Source organism: Anser anser (assembly GCF_964211835.1).
Source record: "Anser anser genome assembly, chromosome: 1".
In the NCBI taxonomy this organism is placed as follows: Eukaryota; Metazoa; Chordata; class Aves; order Anseriformes; family Anatidae; genus Anser; species Anser anser.
Window position 1 is genome coordinate 154528437 of NC_139720.1, and position 18055 is coordinate 154546491.

The 18055-nt window shown below is 41.1% G+C and overlaps 1 protein-coding gene across 4 annotated transcripts in view; it reads left to right on the top strand.

Annotated features, from left to right (window-relative positions):
• NALCN (sodium leak channel, non-selective) overlaps positions 1-18055 on the top strand; it is a 237572-nt gene that overhangs the window by 30878 nt on the left and 188639 nt on the right. For all 4 annotated transcript variants that reach the window (XM_083831676.1, XM_083831675.1, XM_083831678.1 and 1 more), the window contains 3 exons: positions 1936-2019; positions 3637-3776; positions 4518-4646. In XM_083831676.1, coding sequence (XP_083687802.1) covers positions 1936-2019; positions 3637-3776; positions 4518-4646 — 353 coding nt within the window. The remainder of the gene's footprint in view (positions 1-1935; positions 2020-3636; positions 3777-4517; positions 4647-18055) is intronic.

Below are 18055 nucleotides of genomic sequence, written 5' to 3' on the forward strand. Positions count from 1 at the left end.
CCTGATTTGCAGCCTTCCTTCTCATAATTCTTAGGTGGAGGAGAACTTTAAGATCCTTATTTGTTAGAAAACCTATCTGAAAAGCATTAAGGTTCTCTGTCCCTTATTTCTGATTTGAAAATCACGTACTGTATTATCCTTATACCCTTCTTTTTGTTCAATTCTGCCTTAAGTAATTTTTGCAACTGAGATAAAACAAACAAAAAAACATATTTTATCTCTGTTTACACAATACATCTTGCTGTCACCTACTGCAAGGAATGATAAATCCTTTTTAGGATAGCGTGTGACATTGAAAATACTACATTAAAACAAAACTTCTTGTCTGTGCTTTTAGAACTGATGAAAATGCTGAGACATTTGAAAACAAGCACAAGTTTACTGAAATAGCTATCCCTCAGACAGGAAACAATGCGTATCAAGCCAGGAATCACATAACAAGCAAAGTCCGGTAATGACTTCAAGATTTTTGAGGCCTGACAAATCATTTTCGTTCAGTTATAACTGTGACAAGTGGATGGAAAACACTGTACCTGGAAGAACACGAAATAGAGAAAAGGAACCAGAGAGTGTATAAGGCAGAGGAGGGCATGTTCAATCCGTTGTGAGAAACCTGATTTGGAAAGGGGTGTTCATGTGCCCTGAGATACACTACCAATGCCTCTTCATACATTTTTACTGCTATATTACATAAAACTGGATTATTCACATTCCTTAGGTCTAGTCTCATCTGGCGTCTGTTTCAGCAAGCTGCATCTGTATGCATTTCGTCTACAACTTCTATGCTCTGGGTGGTACACAGAGTTTTGTAACCTTCAGATGAAATCTACCTAAAAGTGTAGGGTTTGTTTGTTTGTTTGTTTTTTCAATTCAGTGTTTGAAATAAAGTGTGAGCCATTAGCAGTGTTTTTATATTATGTGGTGGAGAGAGTGTGTGTTATGTCTTTGGGAGTGACGTGAGATGTGGGGATACCTAAGCTAATAGGTATCCCCATACCTGTTCAAACTGGAGCAGTGCAGTATGGAGGAAACTGAGCTTTACTGCAGTATTATCCGTGCTGCCTTTTAGGAATGGTCTCTGGACTGAACTATCACCAAAACCAGGCTATGGTCTTATTTTAGTGAGCTGACTGAAGAAGTATAAAACAGAGCTAGAGAACAGGTAGGAAGGCATATGGGTGATCGAGGATGCAGTGCTCAGTTTTCTGTCCTGAGTCTCTTTTATTCAGTAGTGCACAGGTATACTCTGAATACCTTGTCCTAGACAATTAATGGAGTGCTGATAGTATCAATGATAGAAAGTTCAACATACAGCTTCTTATTGAAGTTTAAAGAATGATTTATCATTTTCAGATCATATGGAGGTGCTCAAGAGTTTGAAAAAACTTAAAAGTCTGCATTGTGATGAGATAGTGATTACTTTCTAGTGTTTTGTAAATGGCAGGACTTTTCTAGAGCATTAAAAATTGTTTAAAGCTTACAAGAAATGAATGTAAAATTATACTGAATTGATTGAAGCTTTTGAAAAATATTGAAGTAACTGAATGGCATAATACTGGATTGTTAGCATTTTAAACTTACCCGCTTGTGCAAGTATCACGTAATAGGCAAGACGGTGGAAAAGTGAGTCCTGTGTTCATTTTTGTGTGTGTTTTTTGATGTATGTCAAAGTACAAATAAAAGGTTTCTTAATAAGTTATTTTTGACACAAGCTGAAGAGAAGTGCTGCACAAGACTGAAGCTACCATTTATTTTTACTCACAAGGTGTGTTTATATGTTTTTACTAACACTGGGCTTTTGGAGTCTGTCAGAAGTGGCATTTAAAAAATGGTACGGAGAAGACTTTTCTTTCTTCCAAGAACTTTAATTTGTGATATTAGTAAATCCTGACAGTAAAACAACAATAAACTTCTTAGCTTTTCTCTCTCTCGTAGGGTGATAGCTCCTATGTAAAGGATCGTTGGTGTGTGTTTGATGGATTCATGGTCTTTTGTCTTTGGGTGTCCCTGGTTTTACAGGTACTTATTTCACTTACCTTTTTCAATGAATAGGTATTTGATTATGGAAAATATGTGACACAGACAAGTAATTATGAGCTGTGGAAGAATGGGTGTATACGGGTCAAATTATTTTTAAAAATGTTGAATTCAATAGCACCATAATTGCACATTGCAACATAGCTACACTAGCAGTGGAATTTATCTTTTAGTATTTATCTTGTTTAATTTTTTATCACTGAGAAGTCATCAACAATCTGAAGCTTGCTACCATAAACTCTGCATAATCAAAAGGAGAGAGAAGTATCTTCAGAGAGCCATTTGTCCCTTATTCTTCCATTGTCCCCCGTCTTCCATTGAGTTTAGTTGGATGTGATGGTAGCATAGGCAACTAAAGGGAGACTGATTCAAATAGTAGATATTTGCAGTTCCGTAGGCATATTGACTGGGTAGGCGAAGGGGTTTCATGTAGTATGGGCCACACCCAACAAAACCTTCCCCATGATAGAAGGTAAATATAAAAATATTAAAAAATATATTTAAAAATTCATTTGGAAGCAATGTGATAAGTTTTCATAAAGTAGCGAACTCGGACCTGTTGCAAAAAAACCATGGACCGTTAAGGTACAGGTCAAATTGTGTCCCACAAAACAATTGGTCCTTAAGCCAATTTTTTGAATGAGAATAGATCAAGGACTGTGAGATTTGGCCTTTAGTAACACAGGGACTGTAAAAGATCCATTGAGGTTGCCATTAGGCAAAGCTTAGCCACTTCTGAAAAATTTAAGATACGTTGTCATTTTCTGCTTTATACACAGTGAAGAATTTGGTACATCATGTATGCATATACAGTCAAGATAGGCTGTTACAGATGAGCACCACAGGTTACCCAGCCTGTGCATTGCCAGGTTCCCCCTCCATTTTCTTAGTATTTTGAACAAATACTACATTAAGCAGTAACTCTCAGAATGGGAGACAAGGGTAAAGACAAGACATTTTTACCCAGTCATTAAGCTAAATAGTCCTTCTGGAGTGCCTGCCCTGTCAAAGTGTTAAGGAAATGCTTCCCTATTCTGTGGCTTGGCTGAGAAATTTGTGTCCTAAGTGGAGCCATAGGAGAACATGTGCAGTTTTCTCATGCTCTTGGAATTAAATGCAGAATTTATAAGCATATTGCAACATGTAAGGCAATCAGGATGTATCTACTTTTATATAATATGAAAAGCCTTGCTGGTGTGCCTCATTATCAGATACTGATTTTCATAATGGAAAAGGTAAATTATTCACTTTTAATAAAGTTGTGGGAAACCTGTGAGGTAGGACTAGCACACATGCATGCAGCTTACACAAAGTTGCATGCTGTTCTTGAGTTATTTGAGATAGAAGCGTTATGAATGTAAGCAGAGTATATTTTTAGAATTTCATTAGGATAACTTAGAAATGGATTAAAGGATTTATTAAGACTTTTCTTTTAAAAAACATGTTTAAAATGAATCACAAAATGAACCAAGAGACGCTTGAAAATGAAAATTAAAATAAAAATCATATATAGTGTTCGTAGTTTTAAAAATTGGGTAAGTAAGTACCAAGAGGAACAGGACAGGGTTGTCAAAAAAAACATGCTTCTTTTCTTTGTAGGTGTTTGAAATTGCTGAAATAGTTGATCAGATGTCACCTTGGGGCATGTTGCGGATTCCAAGACCACTCATTATGATTCGAGCATTCCGGATATATTTTCGTTTTGAGCTGCCAAGAACCAGGATAACAAATATCTTAAAGTAAGTAAGGCTGTTATCTAAAGAACAACAGACTTAGAACACTGAATAAGCAGCTCAGAGGATGACTCTTAATGCTTAATGTGCATTTTCTTCCCGAGTTGTAGTTCTGGCAAAAAAAAAAAAAAACCCTTGCTCTTTTCTATATTTAAGGAATTATCAGGTTTCTATAAAGTGATCAAAACTGCCAGGTATTTAAATAAATCTTAAATCATTTTGCTAATAATTGTAGCCAGCAATTTTCAACCAGTTGGAGTAAATTCTCTTTGATTAGTGTGAGCATATAATAATCAAGGTGAAGGTGTATGTATACAGACACATACAAGCATACACACATAAGTATATTCTGTACAGCATATAATGGTAAAAAACACTTAATGGTAATGTGAAAGGGTTTCTTCTATTTATTTGATGTCAACTTCTTCATCTCATCTTGCCTGTGCAATTCATTAGATACTATTTTACAAAACCTAGACTTTCTACATTTGATTTATATATTTTTATTCTGCTTTTTATAGTTTACAGCTGTTTTAATTACTCTAACAGCTTAGAAAAAAATCATGGCTTTTTTTTTTTTTTTTTTTTTGCCATGGCTCTGGCACAGAGCAAGAGATCAGTTTTGAGGACAAATTTTCTGTGGGATGAAATACTCCTCTGTGTGTGATCACACTTTCTATTCTGCAGTTTTTCAGAGGTGTCTTCACATTGCCTGTGCACTCAGTGTGCTGTTTCTCTTTTTGCCAGGCGTTCTGGAGAGCAAATCTGGAGCGTTTCAATTTTCCTTCTCTTTTTTCTCCTCCTGTATGGAATCCTGGGGGTGCAGATGTTTGGAACTTTTACATACCACTGCGTGACTGATGACACACAGCGAGGGTAAGTTGGCCTCGATAGGCATAATGTGAGGCTGTTCTTTCAGTGCATATATACAATTTTAGTGAGTGTCATTGCATGTAAAATGGAATTAATAGGTTAAAAATGGTCCACCAAAATCAATTCCCCAGGATAAATTGGGGAACCAAATAGGTTATGAATTATGAAAACAAACAAACAAAAAAAAAAAAAAACAAATTTAAAATGGAAAAGAGATGACAAATTAGGGTATTGAGCAGCAGTCTGATTTAGGGGATGAGTGAGTGGGGATGTGTGTGGTTAGAGTATAAGTGAGAGAGATCGAGACAGGAGGAGAGCCTTTAGGAGGAGCATTGCTGCTTTCAACTGAGTCAAGTCACTGATGTTTCATCAGCTTTTGCTGTATTCTCCTGTCTTTTCCCAGAATGTCTGGGAATGGCGCAAGACCTAAGGTAAAGGGCAGAACTTTCCACAGAATCTCACACGCTTGTTGGGATGAGAGGTTACTGGGACCTGATAGTCAGTTGTAAAGCTAAAGATCCTTTTCACCCAGCCTTTGGAAAGTGCAATTAATATTCTACACTGGTTATCAAATGTACATCATGTTTTTGATTCAGCACGTACTTAAACAAAAGGGTAAGTTGAAGCACAGTATATGTAGCCTCTTGTCACTGGGATGCCTCATAGGATTACAGTAAGTATACGCTTCTTTGTCCTGTTGAGTTGACGGCTTGGATGTATGCTTGACCACCGTTGTGAGATTCTATAGCATCTATTTCTTTGTTGCTTCTCCTTCTTTGGATAGGGAAATGTTAGCTCTGGAGTTGAAGCCTTTGCATTAGTCAAAAGTGTACCCTCTTATTTCTGTACTGAATTTGTCAGAAAGTAAGATAATAGAATAGACATTATAAGAAATGCAAAACACTGCTTAATCGGCTACTGTGCAGAATAAAAAGTCAGACTATTGCAAAATAGCGTGTTAAAGATTTTTCTGAACTAGGATCAATAAACTATCAAATACAAAATGATATTATTAAAAGTGGCAGATATAAAAAAGGTTACAGAATTACTTGTGAATATGTTAGACATTACATGATGTTTTGTTAAAGAGGTGATTGAATTTTGGATATTTTCTTATGCGTTGAGTATTATATTGTGTGGTTGTTTTTCACTTAGGAAATGAGATATTTTATTCTGACTTTTTCTCATTTTTAAAAGAAAATCTTTATAGCACAGATTTTTTAGTTTCCCATAGACATGGGAAAAAATCTTTGTGAAAAATGTATTTGTGATATCTGTGATTCTGTGATTTACCTATGTAGTTTGGGAAAACAGGAAATAGGATTGGTAACACAGGAAAGATCACACATCTTGTTATTGCTTCTGTCAGTGAATGTAGCCCTTCCCTGAATTCAATTGAAAAAGATGAAATGGGACATTATAAGGTGTGGTTTTGATATGGAATAATGAGTCTGTAATTTTAAGGTTGCTCATAATTTTAGTTTCTTCTGAATGTACTGAGTTGCTCTCTGAATACTGCGTTATTGAAAAATAATGGGAAAGTGGTTATGGTTCAAATTTAGATTGTTGAAAAGCTGAATAACAGGAAAAGGTTAAAAGTGTCAAATACCCAGCACATAAAATAAAATAAAAGCCTGTCTAAAATGTGTTAAAGATGGAAAAGTGAAGTATGCAGAAATAAAGAAATGTGAGACTTGAACATCAAGTCTAGTCTTAACTCCTTTTTCTTTCAGTATCATTGTGTATGTATTTTTAGCTCTTTAGAAGTTAGACATCTAATTTAAGGTACATTTTAGATACCTGAGATAGGCACCTTCAGAAAGTAATTAACTGCTTTTGCCTTCCCCAAAACTGACTTCTAACTTTAAATGGCTCCTATGGTTGTGTATGAGTAGAGTTACATTGAAAACCACTTTTTTCCTTCATTTACTCTGACAAATGAAGGGTTCTCACACAATGAACAGTATCTTTTTATTTTTCTCCTTGACACGTGTATTCACACCTTACTTGTGACATACTGCTCATTCCTACTCTGAAAACACTTATTTCTTCTTCTTTTTGTAATACTCATTGTTATGCTTTGTGAACGCTTATACGTATGTGATTGTTTTTTCATGCCAGGCAGCAACTCTGGGTGGAGTTAGTCTGTCCCCTCTTCACATAGGTCAGGGCTGGTCCTAGCAGAACTGCCTGCATAGCTTTTCACTGGATTGGAAAAATAGAAAGAAGTAACAGTTGTACTGCCAAAAGAGGACAAATTGGAGGCTGGCACTAGTGCCCAGAATGTTCTTAGAAAGGAGGCATCACGCCACCTCTCAATCGAGGAGAGCTTATTAGCTTTGACGTAGTAAAGCACAAAAGCATGAAAATTGCCTAGAAAAATCTGACTTCTGTCTTTGAAGTTCAGTTTCTCAATTTCATAGTAAAGCTTCCCTCAAAATTTGAGTCTGGCTGTCCGTGTCTCTCTACCTCAGGTGGTTCTGTTCCACACCATGGAGAATGGCCAGTGCTGACTGTACTTGGCACTGAATAACTTCAGAGACTAAAGCATAGCCCCTAATGAGCCACAGCTGTAAACACTCAGTATTTCTGCAAGCCAGATCTGAGGCTCCCAAGTCAAGCTTTGAAAATGAAAAGCACACAATTAGTGGCCACCTTTGAGAACTTAGATTTTGTGTGATTTATCTCGTACTAAGCAGAATTGTATGGCAAAAAAAACCAAGGGTAAAATCTTATTACTGAGGTCAACACTCATCCATTTTAGAAAGCAGCCTTAGTAAGTCTACTGCCTTCTGAATTATTATTATACAGGAGACAAGCATCTCCTGCAAATGGCATCTTAAAATCCTGCTATTCCTTCCTATTTGAAAGGATGTGGCAGCCTGATCAGACGCTCATTGCCTCTTTGACTGCTGCAAGTTCTTTTATCTTTCCATCCCTCTTGCCGCCCACACTCCCTGACCTCCTGTCTCTCCACCTCCTCAGTCAGTTTCTAATGTTAACTCTGACAAACAGAAATACTGGAGTGAGCTAACTGCAGTCTTAAGTTTTTCATTATGTCTGTGAAATCAGCAAAATCCGACTTCCTTCCAAAGGCTGAAAAGTTTTTTTGTTTGTTCGTTTGATGTTAAGTCATTTTTTCCCTCATTCACGTGATCTTCTTTATTTTGCCTGACTTATTTTTCTATATGGGGAACACTGTCATCTTCCTAGATAATTTTCTAACTCAGTGTTCCCTTTGTGATTATTACTTGTCTTTTTACAGCTCTTCTGTTACAGCTTTTTCCTGATGATTTCTCTGACTGGTGTATCTGTTTTCTGCCAATGAGTGCTATACTGCGTAGACTTCCTTATCACAGATCTTCTTTTGGGGCAATCCCAGACCTGAGCACAGCCTGGGAGAAGAACTCACTGAGAGCAGCTCTGCAGAGAAAGAATTGGGGATTCTGGAGGATGAAAAGCTCGACACAAGCCGTGTGTGCTTGCAGCCCAGAAAGCCAACTGCATCCTGGGCTGCATCAACAGAGGAGAGGCCAGCAGGGAAGGGAAGAGCTTGTGCCCCTCTGCTCTGTCCTTGTGAGGCCCCACCTGGAGTGCTGCGTCCGGGGCTGGGGCCCCCAGCACAAGAAAGGTGTGGGGCTGTTAGAGTGGGTCCAGAAGAGGGCCATGAAGTTGATCAAAGGGCTGGAGCACCTCTCCTGTGAAGGAAGGCTGAGAGAGCTGGGGATGTTCAGCCTGGAAATAAGAAAGCTCAAGAGAGACCTCACTGAGGCCTTTCAGTACTTAAAAGGGGCTTATAAAAAAAGACGGAGAGGAACTTTTTACATCAGCAAATAGTGATAGGACAATGGGGAATAGTTTTAAACTAAAAGAGGGGAGATTTAGCTTAGATGTTGGGAGGAAATTCTTCACTGTGAGGGCGGTGAGACACTGGAAGGTGGTTGCCCACAGAAGCTGTGGCTGCCCCATCCCTGGAGGTGTTCAAGGCCAGGCTGGATGGGGCTTTGGGCAACCTGGTCTGGTGGGAGGTGTCCCTGCCCATGGCAGGGGGGTTGGAACTGGGTGACCTTTAAGGTCCTTTCCAACTCAAGCCATTCTATGATTCTGTGATTCTTTAGTTTCTTGAAAGACATACAGTATGGTTGTAATGTAATATATAAATAGACAATTATCTAAATAAGTTGATACATTATAAGCAGTTTGACAGGTCCTTTTGTTATATCTGCAATTAATTTCAAAGAAGTGAACAAATGTGGGGAAAGTAGGTTGTTTTCCCAAATCTACTCTATTTTATTCTTGGTCACCTTCAGTGTACAAAAGGTACTTCCACAAGGACATGCGAGAGAAATTTTTTCAAAACCTTTTCTTTGGCTCTGTTAGAGAGGTTTATAAATCTTCACAGACATACTGCTAAGTGTTTTCTTTATTTTTATTACCAAGATATGTTTGACTACACAAAAATACTTTTGTAATGCATGATTAGATTATATTTATTCCACAACAGCGTATTTTCCTTTTATAGGGGAAAGGAAGCTTTCCCTCAGCGAAAGGAAGAAGGTTAGCATGGCTAAAAAACATAAAATGTACCTAAATTACCTAATTCTCCAAACTCACTCTTTAAGGTCCTTTGTTTATGCTTTCAGTAGGATATGGGCTGAGTATTGCTGTAGACCTGTCTGCCTTATCACCATGGCAGTCAATTTAAAATCCTTCTTGCAAGGTTTAAAGTAAGAACTGACCAGGAAAACAGATAAGAAAAATAATTACCAAGTAATAAAAAGATCTAAGAGGTTCTTGGTCATCTTTCCCTCTATCTATCGATAGGCCCCCCAAAATGTCAGAAAACAGCTTCAAAGACACTGGAGCTTAAAGCTTACCACAATATCTAATAGAAGAAATAAATATGATTAAAAAGAACAAAAGGGATTTGAGATAATGTCTTACATCAGCAGTGGAAAAATAAGTATGAGTAATCAAGTTTTGGAGAAAGGGGAAAAAGCAAAGGCCAAACTTGAAAAAGCAACATAACAAGACTTATTTAACAGGGCATATTAATTTGTTGATGCCAATTAAACAACCAGCACTACTTTATTATAGTGTTTGGGATTTATTGAGAATCTTTGTAATGGTGATATGTCTGGTATTTCCTCAGGGAAAAGAAAACTGGAAGAAATCTTGTTTTTTCCAGACCAGATGTTATTTAGACCCTAACCAAAATCAAGAAAAATACAGCATCAGACTAAAACAGAACTTAGTTAAAAACAGAACAGATTAGTTAATCCTGTTCAAATGGGATCCTACCAAAAGGGTGGAAGACAGTGTTAAGGTGATGGCCAGTACAGAAACCCAAGGGAAGTGGTCTTCATCCTCATTTTCAAAGGGTGCATGATTTCTGAGCACAAATCCTGATTTTGACCGGAGCTGTTAAATAGATTGTTATCCAAAGCAATTGAACTGTTGATTTCTTTTATATAGGCTTCCCAGAGCTTCTGTTTGTCCAGCTCTACTTTGAATGGGAAGGTGTAGTTTTAACAAAGATCTAAGATGGAAAACCGAGTAGCCTTGGCTCTTGGTGGCTCACTAATGGTACATGCTTACCTGTGTTAAGATTTGAGATTTGGATTTACATAGTTTTGGTTCCAGTGGAGACATTAAAGTTTATTGCATTTCTGCTCAGCCTTTCAGCATTAATGGGATTCCTCTCCTCTGGCTGATTAGTACTCTTTCTGAGTAAACTGGAGTGGATTTTAGAGATTCTTGTGGAATTGGATGACTATAAATACAAGTAACATATAACCACATCTCATCTTCACAATAGAGAAAGTTCTGTATGTATCCACAAGCTTTTTTACTGTAGAATTGCCATTCAGAATTAGAGTCTAGAAATAACTGAACTTTCTGCAGGAAATTTGTAGGCTCAGGGGGAACTTCATCACAGTTTTCCAGTACTTAAAGGGTGGCTACATAGAGGACAGAGGCTCTCTCTTCACAAGGACCCACATGGAGAGAACAAGGGGCAATGGGTACAAGGTACACCAGAAGAGGTTTCATGTTGATACAAGAAAGGATTTTGTTACAGTGAGAACAGTCAATCACTGGATCAACCTCATCCTCATGACTGGAGGTTTCCAAGATGCAACTGGACAGGGTACTAGATAGTTTCATCTAGGCTCGCTTTTCCATGACATGTTGGACCAGATGATACTTGGAGGTCCTTTCCAACCTAGTCTGTTCTATGTTTTTATGATTTATATTGCAAAAGTAAGCCAGACAAGTAATGGAGGAATCTGTGGATGTATTGACATTGATGGGTTAGACAGCAGCTGTCACTGAGTGGTACATCCATCTTAGCCCGGAAACACAGAGAAGAGTCATAGAATGGCTCCTGTTGGAAGGGACATTGAAGATCATCTAACTCCAACACCCCTGCCATAGACAGGGATACCACCCACTAGATCAGGTTGGCCAAGGCCCCATCTAGCCTGGCCTGGAACACCTCCAGGGATGGGGCATCCACAACTTCTCTTGGCAACTTGTTCCAGTGCCTCACTACCCTTACAGTGAAGAATTTCCTCCTAAGGTCTAGTCTAACTCTATCCTCTTTTAGTTTAAGACTTGCTCTAGGGAACCTGCTTTGGCAGGACATCTCTTGAGGTCCCTTCCAACCCATACAATCAAGAGATTCTCTGATTCTCTGATTCTTTGCCTCCGTCTTCACTGACAGATAGGCTTCCCAAGTCTTTCTTTTCCCTGAACCCGTAGATGGAGGCTGGGGAAGCAGAGTCCTACCCACTGTAAGTGAAGAGCAGGTTTGAGATCACCCGTTAGTGATAATTCAGGCTGGCAGCGATGAAATTGCTAAGAGAAGCCTGAGGGCTATTGAAAGGGACTTCAGGGAATTGGGGCGGTTACTGGATGGAGTGGGTGTGCAGGTAGTGTTTGCCACTATCCCTTCAGTGGTAGGGAGGGATATTGAGCGCACCTGGAAGGCCCAGCTGATTAATACATGGCTGAGAGGCTGGTGCAGTCACAGAAATTTATTTTTTTTGGTCATGGGGAGGTTTACTCAGCACCTGGCCTGATGGCTGCTGATGGATCCCACCTATCCCAAAGGGGGAAATGGACTCTAGCTGGAGAGCTGGTGGGGCTCATTGAGAGGGCGTTAAACTAGGTATGAAGGGGGATAGGGGGGAAATAAGACTCGATTGAGATCAGCTTGGGAGAGCCATCCCAGGGTTGGGGATGAGGGCAGTGGCATGACTCAATGCATCTTCACCAATGCGCGCAGCATGAGCAACAAACAGGAGGAGCTGGCAGCCATTGTGTGGCAGGCAAACTATGACCTAGTTGCCATCACTGAAACATGGTGGTGGGACCACTCCCATGACTGGAGTGCTGCAATAGACAGCTACAAGCTCTTCAGAAGGAACAGGAAGCTAAGGAGGGGTGTTGGCGTAGCTCTCTATATTAGAGAGTGTTTCAATGCTGTTGAGATCATAGTTGGGAATTAAAAGGTAGAGTTCTTGTGGATAAGGATCAGGGGGTTGGTCAACAAGGCAGACATCCTGGTGAAACTAGGATGAAGAGAGGGATGAGGCGTTCTATAAGCAGCTGGTGGAAGTCGATCAATCACCAGCACTTGTCCTCATGGGCAACTTTAACTTCCCAGACATATCCTGGAAATACAATACAGCTCTGAGGAAGCAGTCTAGGAGGTTCCTAGAGTGCGTGGAAGACAGCTTCCTGACTCAGCTGGTCAGTGAGCCTACCAGAGGGGGTGCCCCGCTAGACCTGCTGTTCACGAACGGAGAAGGACTGGTGGGAGATGTGGTGGTAGGGAGCTGTCTTAGGCAGAGTGACCATGACATGGTAGAGTTCTCTGTTCTTGGTGAAGTCAGGAGGGTTGTCAGTCAAACTGCTACCTTGGACTTTCAGAGGGCAGACTCTGAATTGTTCAGGGCACTGGTAGGGAGGGTCCCTTGTGAGTCAGTCCTGAGGGGCAGAGGGGTCCAGGAAGGCCAGAAGCTCCTCAAGAAGGAAGTCTTAAAGGCTCAGGAGCAGGCTGTCCCCACGTGCCATGAGCCAGCGGGGAAGAAGACCGGTGTAGCTGAACAGGGGAACTTTTGCTTTGTATTCAGGAGAAAAAGAGAGTTTATGTCCGGTGGAAGAAGGGACAGGCAACTTGAGGAGAGTACAAGTTGCCAGTATACGAAGAGAAAAAATCAGGAGGGCCAAAGCCCAGCACAAGCTCAACCTGGCCACTATGGTCAAGGATAACAAAAATTGTTTTTATAAATGTATTTAAGGAAAGAGGATGGCCAAAGAGAATCTCCATTCTTTACTGGACGCAGAGGGTACATGACAACAGAGGATTAAAAAATGGCTGAGGTTCTTAATGCCTTCTTTGCATCTGTCTTTACTAGCCAGACCACTTATCCTCGGGGTATTCAGCCTCCCGACTTGGAGGTCTGGGACAGGGAGCAGAAGAAACACCCCACAGTTCAGGTGGAAACAGTTAGACCTGCTGCTCCACCTGGACTGTCACAAGTCCATGGGGCCAGATGGGATCCACCTGAGGGTGCTGAGGGAGCTGGTAGAGGTGATTGCCAAGCCACTTTCCATCATCTATCAGTGGTCATGGTCATCCAGAGAGGTCCCAGATGACTGGGGACTTGCTAATGTGATGCCCATCTATAAGAAGGGTTGTAAGAAGGAGCCAGGGAACTACAGGCCAATCAGTCTGACCTCAGTGCCAGGAAAGGTGATGGAACAGGTCATCTTGAATGCAATGTATGTGGGACCACTGGGGGATCAGGCCCAGTCAGCATGGGTTCATGAAAGGCAAGTCCTGCCTGACCAACTTCATCTCCTTCTATGTCTGGGTGACCTGGCTGGTGGATGAGGGAAAAGCTTTTGACATAGCCTACCTAGACTTCAGCAAGGCCTTCGACACAGTCTCCACAGTATTTTCCTGGAGTAGCTGGCATCCCATGGCTTGGACAGGTACACTCTTTGCTGGGTTAAAAACTGGCTGGACGGCTGGGCCCAGAGAGTGGTAGTGAATGGAGTGAAATCCAGCTGGCGACCGGTCACCGGTGGTGTTCCCCAGGGGTTGGTGTTGGGGCTCCATCCTCTTTAATATCTTTACTGATGACTTGGATGGGGGGATTGACTGCATCCTCAGTAAGTTTGCAGATGACACCAAGTTGGGGGGAAGTGCTCCTCCTTCTCCCATGTGCGGGCATCTTCCAGGCCGCTCCCAACACAGCTGCCTTTGGCCACACGCAGGCCACTAACGTTGGGCATCACAGAGGCTTGCTGAGGTCACAGTGGCCACCACTGCCCCGCCTTTGCTCATGGCCCTATAAAACAGGACCCCCTGCAGATGGCCCACCACTCGCTGAGCTTCTAGGCCCTCTGGCAGCCAGCTTGTGTGGCAGCAAGAAGACCAGAAGCAGGAAGGCGAGCAGCAGCCCTCCTCAGTGTGCGAGGACAGAGATGCAGTCCCAGAAAGCACCAAGAAGGTAGGCATCTGATGGGAAGGGGAAATGGCATGGGCAGAGGGATAGTGCCTGCGACACAAGAACAGACACTAGTGCTCAACGGACCTCTGGTGTGCAGCCCATGGACACGTATGAGCATGGCAATGACACAAGGCTCTGGCGTTACCATTTGCACCGCAGCGGTGCAGGGCACAGGCTGTCCCCTCAACCATACAGCACCTGGGGGCCTGGGCCTTCCCATTGGCACAACGGTGGTGTGGGATGAAGGCAGGAGCGTCAGCCAGACAGCTGCGTGGAGCAGAGGAATGTAGTCTGGAACGCAGCGTGGGACCCAGGTATGGCCGTAAACCAGATGGCAGCGTTGGACCCACGCATGGAAATGAACCAGACAGTGGCATGGGACCTAGGCATGGAATTGGATGACCCCCTGGTTCGGCACCCTGGCCTGAAAACTTTCAAAGGCATCCTGTTTGGGCTGTCCCGAGCAAGGACTGGCTTATCCTTCTGCCAAACAGCGTGGAGCCAGAGCCCATGGAGGTGGATCCACTAGAAGATGTGGAGGAATCAACAGAAGTGGATCCACCTTGGCCAGAGCAGACCTGGAACTGCCCTGGCATGCCTTTGCTCCCTGCCATCAGAGCACAGCAACAGTGTCACAGGGGTGCCCAGCCAGCTCCCTGCCTGTGGCTCAGCCTCTACCCCAAGCATTAGCTTGGAGCCACCAAACACCATAGACATCTGTCAGGCTCACCTGCAAGACATCCCAGCCGATTCTCAGGGGTTGCATGAGTGCTTCTTTTCCATTCCCCGAGCCTTTGTGCAAGAGGTGGCAATGATCCAGTTTGGGCAGTTTTGACATATCAGGTTACGTTTTAAAACGGAGGGATCACACTGCTTTCTTCTGGATAAGGTGAGAGCTTTGGTGGAATGGCCAGTTCTCTTATCAGACGCCTAATAGTTTACATGTGGAGTTAGCTGGGTGATGCTGAAAGTTTGTTCTGAGGTGCTCAGTGATAGCAGCCCGCTTCTTTGCTATGCCAAGAGTCGCAGCTCTTGCCACTTCAGATGTCGCATTAGTGACTGAGCTATGTAAACACATCTGTTGAAGGCATCCTGTGTGGGGTCTTGACACTTCACAACACAAGCCATAGGAAGGAATTTGTTTTGCATATAGTTCAGATTTAGATTTAGGGCAGTATTGTTCTATGATGTTGAGGAATACCCTGTCTCATGGCTAAAATGGAAGTTCACAGAAGTAAACCAGCGAGGTGCAGTGTTCCAAACAAAGAGACAGGTAAACCTGCCAGTTAGCTAGCGTAGCTAACTCTGCTGTTGTGAGTGATGGGTCCCAAATGCTTGTGAGATTTGATGGACAAGAATCCCAGCTTAACTTCAGGCTTATGATTTTCAAATTCTACAATGCAGTTTGCTGACCATATGTTTCCCCTACATTTTGTAGACAGCTACTGAGAAGGTATTTTTCTTCATTTAACCCAGTTTGCTATGAGTTTTTTTGAAGTGATCCTGAACATACTTTAAAGTCAAAATAGATCCAGTCTTCAGCTTAGATTGTTTCATACATTTCAGTTCATGTCCTTGCAATTTAAAAGAGAACTGAGGTGTTTTTCACTTAAATTTTCTAGGGAAGTACTTTATTGAATTGTCATACATACTGTAGGTAGGAGATCACTTAAACATTAAACATGTAAATAAGTCTAATTTGATACCCTTTGTTGAAATGCAGATTCATGCAAGCTAGATATATTTGTTTTTAACTCTTCCTTTTTATTTCCTGTGTATTAGCACTAATATTGATAGCCTTCTTTGTTGTGTGAATTCCATTTATTCATGTTGCTTTAATTCCTATGAAATGTCTTACATTAGCATATGTATCTTGTAATTGCTATTTGAATTCAGTTCCCTCATGAATGATTGTAGCAGCCACAAAAATGTGCCGTCATAGAGTTGTTATGCCAGGTGGCATTTGATCAAATTTCAGTATAAGTACTGATCCATGCATACTACACATGAAAAAATCCACACTGGAACATTTGTATTTTCTTTTTTGAGCTCTGCTTTCTCGTGGCTGGGTGTACATTCCAGCAATGTCCATAGGAAAGAGTTCTTCTTTTAATGACTTTTCTGTGGCTAACTTTGGTGGCCTTGTTACTCTGAAGGGTAATGACGAAGTGAATTGAATGAGATTTTCTCTAATTTTGGCAACAAGTGATCAAACCAATGGACTGTCAAAGCTTTTAAGTAGCTGCAATCATCCTGTTCTCATTCACATGGTGACAGCATTGGCTTTGGATAATGTAAGTGATCTGTCATAAGTATAGAGTCATCTGGTTCTGATGTCAGCACCAGTGTTAGGAACCTAAATGCCTTGAATTCCCTTTCTGGCTTGTGGAGAGAGAAAGGTACTTCTGGAGTATTATGGAACCCACCAGCCTCCAAACCCTTTGAGGTGTGTTTCAGTCTCTTCAAAACTCATGTGAAGCGAATAGGAATAGATGAAACATCAATGGCACAGTTAGTACACCCTTACTTAGCTCATGTATGAAATGAAAAAAGCCAAAAGCCCAATCAAATCAGTGTTTAACTAGTATTATTGCCTTATATAGTAGGCAGTTTGATTTAATCGTACCTTATGACTGAATATGGGTGGAAAAGAAAGGGAATAAAATCAGTACTTAATTTATTAAATAAATATAAACCATTTATTTTTTCTTGAAAAATTGACCAAAGAAGCAAAAGAAAGTAGCAGTTCTGTCTATAAAGACTCGAGCTTTGACACTAGCAGACTGTGAAAACTACCAAAAGATACTGAAACCTGACACTGAAGATGGAAATAATCAATTAAAGATCAGAACTGAATGACAAGATATAAAAATCTATGTAGTGTGGGGCAAATATACTGAAAGACAATGTATTAGCAGTGGTAAAATATTACAGTATCTATAGTTTAAATTTATAGTCAAAAGAAACGATTGGATCATCTAGTCTGACTTCGTTATGTTTCTCCTGGAGGGAGCTTTATAGCTTGCATCTGACTCTAGTGTGTGTCTTGTAGGTATGTATCTATTCTTGGTTAGAGTAGGAGCAGAAGAATGCTTTATAAGCAAGAGAGCTTTTTAGTTTATATCAGAAACTGTTCCACTGTTAAAAACTATGTTTCTAATTCATTATCTTAATTTGCCTGGTTTGAGCTGTTAGCTTTCTATTCATGTTACACCTTTTTATGCTAGATTACACAGAACTGTAATTCCCAGTACTTTCCCTGTGTGAATCCACTTACACACAATAATTTAGGCACCCTTCAATATGCTTTTTAATGAACAAACATTATGTAGCTCTTTAACTCTGTTGCTGCTAAGCATGTTCTTTTTTCTCATTTTCATATTTCTATACTTTCCTTTAATTTAAAAAAAAATAAAAAGAAAAGAATATATGAACAAAAAACCTGAGCACAATATTGATCATAATTGGTGTGAGTGCAATGCAGAGAGATAGATTAATTCATTATCGTTCTGATTGTACAGCCTGGGAAGCACTGGCTCTTTCTTGCCGTGATCGTAGAATCATGGAACAGTTTGGGTTGGAAGGCATTTAAAGATCACCCAGTTCCAACCCCCTGCCATGGGCAGGGACACCTCCCACCAGACCAGGCTGCCCAAAGCCCCATCCAGCCTGGCCTTGAACACCTCCAGGGATGGGGCATCCACAGCTTCTCTGGGCAGCCTGTGCCAGGGCCTCACCACCCTCACAGTGAAGAATTTCTTCCAAATATCTAATATAAATCTACCCTCTTTCAGTTTAAAGCTATTCCCTCTTGTCTTATCACCACACTCCCTGACAAAGAGTCCCTCCCCAGCTTTCCTGTAGCCCCCTTTAGGTACTGGAAGGCCG